Source organism: Moschus berezovskii, chromosome X, assembly GCF_049115385.1.
Source record: "Moschus berezovskii isolate FMDL1 chromosome X, NW_MosBer_1.0, whole genome shotgun sequence".
In the NCBI taxonomy this organism is placed as follows: Eukaryota; Metazoa; Chordata; class Mammalia; order Artiodactyla; family Moschidae; genus Moschus; species Moschus berezovskii.
This window is the reverse complement of record NC_142488.1, coordinates 90,164,535-90,175,030: the sequence shown is the minus strand read 5'-3', so window position 1 is coordinate 90,175,030 and position 10,496 is coordinate 90,164,535. Positions and strand designations below refer to the sequence as shown.

Genomic DNA, 10,496 nt, shown 5'->3' with positions numbered 1-10,496 from the left:
CTCTATGCCCTTGGGGAAAGGACTTCCTGTAAGGACTCCATCTTGCTTGGCATTGAGAGCGAGTTTGGGGCCTGCTCTCTCTTTGCTTGACAGCCTTCCTTGATATTCTCCAATCCTCCAGCTCCAGACCCACACATTCTCTTCTAGAGAAGCCTGTGAGGACAGCGGTGACAAATCTCTGCCTTCAGGTCACCCCATGGGTGAGTCAGTCTTCATGAGAACTTCTTTTCAGATCTCCACAGGACAGGAGGGTTTCTGGGTTCCCTTTCCCATCCCAACCCACACGACCCCTAACCAGTCAACCTCTTTGAGAGAAAGGTGGGAGAGGGCCAAGGCTGACTGCTTTCTATGCTCCTGAGGAAATAGGCCAAATGGGCTCTGACACACCCATCCTGATGGCAGGTAGAAAACTTCCCCTCCTATGGAAATGGCCATGGCTGGGTGAAATTTTTTCCTTGGCTAAGGAAAAGGCATGAGTACTGTGATCTTCTCGGGTCTAGGGTTTGGAGAGTGGGGATGGTAACCTAGGTAGAGGGTGGGATTGTGTAAACTAATGTTCTTTGTATTTATACTAGAGATGGGGGAAGAGCAGAAATCCCACCATGGCTACTGAATATTGCATCAACTAGTCAGGGTAAATTGTATTAGTCCTTAGAAGTTTTGGAGCCTTGCTTTTTTGCCTAGCATATGATCTATTCTGGAATGTTCAATGAGTATTTGCTATGTGCATTGTTCTATGTCAGTTAAATAAATTTGTTTATTTAAGTCACATTTAAAAATCCTCTCCCTCTAGCTGAGTTTTGTTTGCCATTTTATGTGTCACTCAGTGAGATGTGTTAAAATTTCTCACTGTGACTGTGGGTTTGTCCATTCCCTCTTATTTCTGTCAGGTTTTATTGTGCACATTTTGGCTCTATTTTAAGACGTGCATACAAATTTGGAATTTTGTATTAATATCTTCTTATTGCATTGAACCTGTCATCATAAGGAGATCTCCCTCTTTCTCTTATAATGTTTCTCTTTAAACTGTACCTTTTCTTTTACTAATATGGTTATACCAGTTTTCTGTAGGTTAATGTGGACAAGATATACATTTTGTCATTTTTTACTTTCAGATTTTCCTGATCATTAAATTTCACGTTTCTCTTTTCAAGAGTGTTTGATGAAATGTTTCTTGTCCAGTCTGAAAATATCTGTCTTTCTATTTAGAATATTTAGCTTGAATCTTTTAATGTAAAAATAGATATAATTTGCTTTGTGTGTATCATATTGCTACGTATTTATTTTGCTGCTTCTAAGTTCCTTTTCCTTTCCTTTGAAATGGTTAATATTTTGTAACTATTGAATTCTTAATTCATGCAGATATCTAAACATTTTTTTGCTATTCTTGTAGTGCTTACCCTTCATATTACAATGTGCATTTTTGCCTTTTTACAGTCTGGTAGTGGTGCATGGTAAGTCGCTTCAATTGTGTCCAACTTTTTGGGACACCACTGACTGTAGCCTGCCAGGCTCTTCTGTCCATGGAATTCTCCAGGCAAGAATACTGGACGGGGCTGCCATTCCCTTCAGCAGGGTATCCTTCCAACCCAGGAATTGAACCCAGGTCTCCTTCATTGTAGGTGGATTCTTTACCATCTGAGTCACTAGGGAAGTCCTTTCACAGTCTAATATTAGTTAATTAGTTCTTTAATACTCCTCAGACAATTATGGGACCTTGAGACGCTTTGATTCCACATACTCTCTCCAAATTTATTGTCATTTTCATTCTCTATATATATGAGCCCCCAGAAAATATTGCTATCATCATTTTATATAGTTTAAATTTGCCTACTCGTTTAAATTTCCTTACATATTCACAAATGACATTAGTCTTTCTTTCCTGTATCTATGTAACTCCACCTGGGATGATATTTCTTTTGCCCAAAGAAGAGCCTGTAATATTACTTTTAGTTTGAGTCTTCCGGTCACACAGTTTCTGGCTTTTTGTTAAGTTATGGTGAAATGAATACATTTTTAAAGAAATGTTTTTCCTTAAAATTTATTTTTTCTCCAATAAACATTGTTATCCTAATTTGATATCTTGTTACTTTTGGAAACTTCTCAACCAAGTTCTCTTCAAATATCATTTCTCTACTTTTTCCTCTCCTTCTTCCTGGGATTCACATTAACCATGTGTTTGGTATACTCACTGCATCACATTTAATTCTCTACACCTCGCTTTTGGTATTTTCCATATTATATGTGGGAGGAGAAGGGGAAGACAGAGGATGAGATGGTTGGATTGCATCACCAACTCAGTGGACATGAGTTTGAGTAAACTCTGGGAGTTGGTGATGGACAGGGAGGCCTGGCGTGCTGCAGTTCATGGGGTCACAAAGAGACACGACTGAGCGACTGAACTGAACTGAATTATCTTTCCAGGCTCCATTCTGGATATTTTCATCAGACTTATCTTTCATTTCTCTAACTCTTCCTCCAGTGAGGCAAACGAGCTTTAATCCTTGGTCATCACACCAGGGTAGAGTTCAGGGTATGCTTTATTGTCCCCCTAGAGCAGAGCAGAGAAGTGAGACTTGGGGATTAAAAGTCACTTGTCCCACATCACCTAGCCTGAACCAAGTAGAGCAGGATCTAACATCACAGACTACACTCTAGGTCCAGACCCTCTCCTCTGTGCCTGTTTTCTTCTTGGCTGGGAATGCTCTGCACCTCTCATTTCCTGAAAAGTGGAGCCACAGTGAAGTCTCTCAGCCTTTGTTTTTAGCACGGTGATGCATTTCTGTTTAGATGATACAGTCAGTGATATGTTTTCCTTAGCCATGATATTTACCCAAGACTTCTTCTGGTATTGGGACCACTGATCTGTTGTTGTCAATTTTAGATCACACTGATAAACTGAACCCTTTACAAAGAAGAGCACGAAGCTGGAGTTTTTACCGAAGGCGACGCAGCTATTCGTCTGAACATGTCACTTCCCAGCAGCAGCAAGATAGAGATTCAGGTGATGTTCCCATGGACATCCAAGCAAGATAGTAAGTGACCAGTCAGCATGGCTGACATGTGAACAACAGTCGACCAGTGAACAACAAAACCTTGTAGTTAAACGTGTTCCTCTTCTCTCCAATCTGGAAGAGTGAGGAATGATGGGATACGGCTAATGTTTAAGCAATCTTTATTGTAGCTCTGATATCATGTGGGAAAATGTGGAGAAGACTTTCTAAGTCTATATGGACCACTTTCTTCTCTCCACTTCCCCACAGTGCTCCCTATGCTGTTCCATCCCATCGTCAGAGAAGCCGTTTTCAGAAACAAGACCAGATGAATATGAATATGGAGACAAAGCAAAAGCCTCCAGAGAGAAGAATGGAGAGAGACAGACAGAATGAGACCTTGGGGAGCTGGTTCAAGATCATAGTGAGTGTCCTGGCTAAATGGACCTCATATGTAGAAGATGACAGAGAGAGTCATGTTGGATTTGTGGCGAGATGCTGGGAATTTTTCTGGGGCAGTGGTGTTGGTAATGTCTTGTTATTACTAGGGACTATCTTCCTAGATCATCTAAGGGCAAGTTCAGAGAAGCAATAGAAAGGAAACAGACTGAATGCAAGGAGGAGCATGGGAGAGGTTGTCTAAAAGCAAAGGAGGAAACCTACTGCCAGGGAGATGAAGCACTTCACACCAGATCACACAGTTTGACTCAAGCTGAGTGTGGGAGGAGGTTGGGTCTCTGGGGTCCATGTCAGAGTGGCAGGCCTGGTCTATCTCACGTGGATCTCTTGGAGCTTTATAAAAGGAAACACATGTGAAACATATTAAGTTATTTTTTTCAGGAAGAGGATATGAATGAAAAGAAACTATATTTAACAAATCCATGCCTTGTACAAAAGTTAGTGATAACAGATATTGCCCTATCTTAAGAATTTATTTAAAGCCTGAAAATAGGTTCTAAAGTAAGACACAGTTGAGTCTTATCTTAACCTTGGATTCTATTGCATCAATTTTCTTTCCCATTTCTTCTTTGACCCCTAGATTCCCTTTGGTGTAAAATATGATGACAAGTGGCTGCTGAATTTGATTCAGAAGCAATGCAGTGTCCCCTTCATCCCAGTCGAAGTAAGAGAGGACATGGAGGCAATGAGAAGAAACGGGGTAGATGGCAGGCCCAGATGAGAAATGGCTCTGGTCTCATCTTCTGCTTCTCTTGTCACTCTTGCTACAGTTTCACTATGAGAAAATGCAGGCCCAGTTCTTTGTAGAGAATGCCAACATTGCCTGTGCATTGAAGAATGTCAATGGCAAGATTTTCAATGAGGATAATGAACAGGTGTGTGTCAAAGGCATGAACAGGGATGAATAGGGGCAAGAGGGAAGGAGAGGGGCATGGTCTTGCTTGATCCCATGCACAGATTTCCTGAGATTACCCAGCCCCTCTTGTGTCCTCTGCAGGTATTTATCTTGGTTGAGCCCTGTGATGCGCCCGAATCTGTGCAGAAAACACTGAAGTCTGAAAAGGTGGAGCAGATGAAGGTAATGCAGACTCAGCACAAGCTGTGCACTGATACCCAGACCCACCTCTTCCCCCCGCTCACCCTCAGACACAGAGCCACTGAACCCCATCCCTAACTCTGCAGCTGACCATGAACAAACCATACGATGTCCACCAGCAATCTCTTGACGTTCAGAGACTCTGCTTTGGCCCTGGTATGGCTGTAGCAGTAACTGTAGGGCAGGTGAGGGTAGAGGGTCTGTCTGGGAAGGACACTCGGGGATGATATCATGGGGATGTCCTGGTGCTGGAGGTACACCAGCCAGGGCCCTCTCAGCCTGTGTTTCCCTCCTGGAGGAGGGAGACTTGATGATCTATGATATTGGAATGACGTGGAACCCTAGAAATGGCATGCCTGCCTCCCTGCACATCCATCCAGGGATCAGGTCCAAGGTGAGGACCTAGGCCCAATGTTGAGGCTGATGGTGAGGATTGGAGAGATCAGATAGAAGAGGCATATTGGTCTCAGATATCCCCTTTGGGGTCCTCACTCTTCTTTCTTCATCATAGCTTTCGTCCTTGGACCAGAGCAACAAAAAACCCTACGTGGAGCCTAGCCTGTCCACTATTATGGAGAGTGCTTCCCACACCAAGAACTTGAATGTTTCCGACACTGAGGTGAGGTGGAGCACTCAGATCTTCCTTTAAAAGGGATGTGGGAAGGCTTATGGGGTGGTGACAGATGAGGGGAAGTGGATTTGTAGGGAAAGGGTGGGTGTGGATGCAGAGCCATCAAGTCCTTGTGGGTGTTCCCCATAATTCCAGGTGAAGTCTGCAGGGGAGATGGACAAGGATCAACAGCTGGAACCAGAAGGGATGTGGGCTGGCAGAAACGCCAAGGGCACCACCTTCCCTGATAAGTCAACCAACATAAGGTCTCTCTCTGCCTTGTCTCTACACCCTTATGTCTCTCTCATCTCTCCCCTCCTCCCTCCACTCCATGTCTGTCTTCATCCCCCTCCCTCCCTCCTGAGTCCCACCTCACTCACCTCCCTGTCATAGCCTCCTGGGTCATCCCTGAGGTTTGTCCTGACTTGACAGAGTGATGAAGCCCCTGTGAAGTAGCAAAGCCCTGGGCTCTCATCCCCCCATTTCCTCTTCTCTCCACAGCCTTCACTGGGTGGTGGAGGAAGGAAGGGAGGGAGGGGAGGAAGACCTCCAGCAAGGGTTTGAATTGCTGGTCCTTGTGGCACTGGAGAAGGGAGTCAGGACAGTCTGGCTGGGAGCTACTCAGGGGAAAGGAGTGGGAAGAGGGGGTGGGAGGAAGGGATGCAGGGAACAGTCTTCCTTTGGGTCAGTCCATGGAGTGGTGACCAAGGCCCTGGAAGGCTAGCATACTGCGTTGTGGGAAGGGGCCACACACAGGGCTGTGACTGCTGTAAGTGACTTGCTCCCATGAGGAGGGTCACGTCCACAGTTTCACTGGCTTTTCTCTTTTGTCTTGACTTTGGCAGCACCATCCTGGAGTTGTTCCCCAGGTTACTAAGCTTGGTAAGCCTACCCCTTGATCACAGACTCCTCTAACTAGCACTGACGGTGCCCACAAACTACTCTGAAACCCATTAGGACCTGTCCAAGTTCCATTTTTGAACCTGACCCTTACGTGTCCTGTGGGAGGAAGAGTGTACCATCCTCTGTGGGAACCTGAAAAGGCCCTGGATCTTCTTCAGCCATATTCTCCACAGGCTTTGGGGACCCATGGAGATGACAGAACATGTAGTCCTGCCCCTGGCAATTCCAGCACCCTTTCTCCTCTGATCTCAGACCCCTACCCCATCCTGGGCCCATTCTTTCCCCTGATTATCTAGCATCACATCCTGGACTGCCCTGCTGACTTCCTCTTCCCTCCCCTAGGATGGCCAGGAGACACCCTCAGGGTCTAAGTGTGCTATTGAAGCCCCCAAGTGCTTACCAACATGCAAGGTGAGCACGGAGGATCCAGCAGGGTTCTAGGTGGTACATGACGGGGTGTCAGTCCTGGTCCTGAGGACTGTTTTGGTTCTAGGGAAGCTTCTTTGGATCTGATGAGCTGAAGAGTCTAATCCTGCAATTCCTGCAGCAGTAAGTACCCTTGGGAATCTGAGCAAGGGGAGGGCTAGTACAGGGGAGGCCACCCAACCTCAGGTCTGCTCATGGGAGTTTTCAAGTCTCCTTTGAGCTCCATACCACAGAACTAGACTGTCCTCACTGTTCCCCCTCAGGTATTACTTGATCCATGACTATGGGGACCGCCAGGGACTCCTGTGTGCTTATCACGAGGAGGCCTGCTTCTCCTTGACCATTTCATCCCACCTCAAGGACCCAGGCCCGTGAGTATCACAGCCCAGACTCCTCCCTTGTGCCATCTGGTTCCCCAGCAGATGCAGGCCAGCTCCTGCTGACACCTCTGCTGGTGGGACCACCACCCAAGTTTCCTCTGTGTCTCCTAGAAGCAGCGTGTGTGCATACTCCAAGAACAGCAGGAATATGCAGAACCTCAAGGACCCCGGTGAGTGTGTTGTGGGAAGACTAGGCAGGAAAGGGTGGTGAGTGGAAGATTCATAGGGTCCCTGACCTTTGCTTGCTTCCCCTCCCCCACAGATCTGAGGTTCCAGCTGCTGAAACGCACAAAACGTGACATTGTGCATGCCCTCTGTGGGTTGCCCAAAACTCAGCATGACTTCAAGTCCTTCACGGTGGACATGTTGTTCCAGTCGGTGGGCACCTGCTTCCTGCCTTGTTGGGAGCAGGGGGGAAACTGCAGATGGGGAGGAGTCAATTTGAGGGGTAACTGAGTACCTGGGTTCTTTCCTTTCAGGAAACAATGCTCTGCTTCTCTGTGAATGGGGTGTTCAAGGAAGGTGAGTGTTCACAGATCCCTCCCAGACCCTCCACGGCTCCCTCCCCTGGCTGGGCTCCCTCCCTCCCTCCTTCCAGCTTCCCTCCCCTCCCCTGCCCTCCATTCCGTCCCCTCCTCTGGACTCCCCTCCCTCCCCTTCCCTTCCCCTTCTTTCCCTCCCCTCCCCTCCCTTTCCCCTCTGTGATCTCCAGCCCTCAGTTTTCCACCGACAACCCAGGTCTGAACCGACCCAGGTCTGAACCGCGTCCGTGTCTGCCCTGTTCACCCTGGGCATTAGGGACAGAGGCGGTGGAGTTTCGTGGCTCCCATACCAGATCCTTACACCGAGAACTTGGGCCAGTACTTAAACTCGCAGTTTCCCCATACACCCACATCTTGGCCAGTTAAGAAAAATGTATCCCATGAACTTGTGAAGTGGTTGTCATGGGAACATGTTACTGGGAGCAAACCGCCCTCCTGTTGCCCTCCCCATTCCCCACACCCAGGCTCCCCAAGTGAACAACTGACCCCTCAGCAAGAGTGTCAAGTCAGACTCTGACTGGGGACCCCTGTGGGAACCTGTAAACACATGGGGCTCTAAGGGGTACTCTTGTTTATTGTTTGTTGTTGAAGTAGAAGGAAGGTTTCCTGGCTGTGTGCGTGCCTTCACCCGGACCTTCGTCACTACTCCCGCCACCCCATTCAGGTAAGAGCTGTGTTGTGGGTGGGATGGTCCATCCAGTCTAGTCTCAGGGCCCTGGGCATGTGGGGGTGCAGACCTTAGGCTGACTCAGTATTTTGAAAGCCAGCAGGTAGTTCCAAGGAGCAGTCTAGCCTAGTGGTTAGGAAGAACATGGGCTTTCTCACCGGCACATGGGTTTTCTCCTTGAGCACATGGATTTTTCTCCTTGACCCAACACTCATTCTCTGTGTGACCTTGGTTAAGTCACAGGGCCTCTCTGTGACTTGGTATCTTCTTCTGAAAATGGGGATCAGAATGTACACTCCTGTATTGTAGTGTACTGGGCTGCTGTTCAGGGTAGATGTGAAGTTGTCCCTGGGCTGGGGATCAGGCTATCCATTGAGTGAAGCTGGGAGACAATCTCTCTGAAAGTGGGCTCTGTACAAGGGGCAGAGGAACCAGTCAAGGAGCCTGGGGACAGACACAGGACGGGGATGGAAGGAATCTGGTTGCTGAGTGCCAGTGGAAGCAGATCGTTGTTGGGGGTGTGGGTCGGTACATCTGTCAACTGTCTAAGAGTCCATATTTCCTCCAGTTTTTGTATTGTGAATGATAAGCTGTTTGTGAGTGACTTCAGCCCCAAGAAGACAGCCTATGCTCTTCATCCCAAAGCCTAAACCTTCTGTCAACTCCATGCCCAACTTCTCCTTGGAGCAACAGGAAACGGTGCAGGATTTCTCCATCCAGTCGGGGATGAACTTCCAGAGTCTCAGAAGTGATGCTGAAGATCATAGTGCACATGCATGCACACATATACTCATTGCCTTGGAAAATCATTCATTCTGTTCAATTTTGTGGGGAGATGAAGTTTAATCAAAATGTAATTGACAGCATATCTGTGTGTGTATGTTTCTCTTTCTAGGTCTCCTCTAGCCCAATCACCCCCTTCTCACTAGTGTAAATTTTCCTTCAGCTCATACTCCCACTGGATTCCAACCTCAGGATTCAGTAATCCAGAAAATGATAGATAAGGAGGGATTGCTGCCAGGTGGTGAAAAATTCCAGAAAACTATGATTGAAGCCATTATACCAAGATCCCAAGTTCCATCCCTTCTTTCCCCTTGCTGAACACCCTAGTCTGAGGCTCTCATAGCTGACATTCTTATCTGGCCACCTGGTTCCATCCATTTTCACTTTTAAGGAACAGAAGTACACTTTGCAAAGAATAACAGATGTCTTGGAGTGGCTTGTTTAGTATGAATCCAGTTCTGATTGGAAAATTCTATGTATATCACAGCAATTCCATCTATTGTTGACCCCAAAGCTACATCACATTCATTGGTGTATCTCTTCCCCCATCAATGTAGGTTGACTTGTTCCCACTGTAGAGGGTCCCTCCCAAGGAGCAGAGTGTTTACCTCCGTCACCCACCTCTGTATGAGCTGCCCAGTTCTTCTCCCACACCCTGTCTGTCATTCCATGACTGGGACACTGGATACAGCTGTCCAGACTTCAGTCTCTGCCCCATTCCTCTTAGAACCCTGTGTTTCCCTCTGCTGACTGCCGATGCGCTACTGCTACCTGGTGATTCGTTGTATGCAGGCTCTGGAGTATGTTTTAACAGCTTCTTTAACACCTATCAGATTTCTTTTTTCAGACAGAATTAAAATGACTTTATACTTAGTTCAATATGCTGGCTTTTAAGGGAGAACATTGTCTCTTTTTTTCTGCTCTTTAAATAAAATTCTTTGTAGAGAACTCGGATACTGGAGTTATGTTGGCGCTACCTCATGACAGAAGCCTGACAGCAGCTTGAACAGGCAGAGCAGGCAGGTGGGAGGGAAGGTCTATGTGTTGCCAAAATTCACCAGACAGAGCTTTCTGAAATGTTTTATAATGGTTGAAGTCATTATATCAAGATCCCAAATTCCATCCCTTCTTTCCCCTTGCCGAGCATCCTGGTCTGAGGCTCTCATAGCTGACATTCTGATCTGGCCACCTGGTGTGTGAAGAGAGAAACCCAGTTACAGGTACACTGTGGTATCCAGACAGAAAGCACAGCCCCTCTCCACGTGCTAGCACTCTATTCACCCTTTGATTTACTTTCTCTGCAACCTCTCACAGATTTTTCACTAAGGGCCTTCTCCTCACTGACTGATGAGCTCTGCTCATCAGCTCAACACAATACTGTTCTGCCAAGTTTACCCCAAATTTAACATTCACCTTCATTATCTTTTTAAAATTTTTACTTGTGATTAAAAAAGCATAAAATATAGTTTTATACCTTAATCACTTAAACATTTTAAAGTGTGTAGTTCAGTAGTATTAGTTTTAATAATCTTTTCATTTAGCCTTTATATTAAGTGGTTAATATCCCAATCTGTTACAGAATTAGATTTTTCCAAACATGACAGTATATTTACCTTTACCAATGCATTGTATGCTTT

The 10,496-nt window shown here is 46.4% G+C and overlaps 1 protein-coding gene across 1 annotated transcript; it reads left to right on the top strand.

Moving 5' to 3' along the window:
- Positions 1 to 371: 371 nt before the first annotated feature.
- Positions 372 to 8,726, top strand: LOC129535139 (nuclear RNA export factor 3-like). The gene is made up of 18 exons (XM_088834283.1): positions 372 to 402; positions 2,885 to 3,035; positions 3,264 to 3,417; positions 4,033 to 4,116; positions 4,223 to 4,327; positions 4,450 to 4,530; positions 4,847 to 4,942; positions 5,060 to 5,167; positions 5,315 to 5,424; positions 6,004 to 6,040; positions 6,404 to 6,472; positions 6,555 to 6,610; positions 6,751 to 6,858; positions 6,979 to 7,037; positions 7,130 to 7,245; positions 7,347 to 7,389; positions 8,001 to 8,073; positions 8,645 to 8,726. Exons 1-18 carry the CDS (start codon positions 372 to 374, stop codon positions 8,724 to 8,726), a joined length of 1,563 nt encoding a protein of 520 aa, XP_088690409.1.
- The last annotated feature ends 1,770 nt before the right edge of the window (positions 8,727 to 10,496 follow it).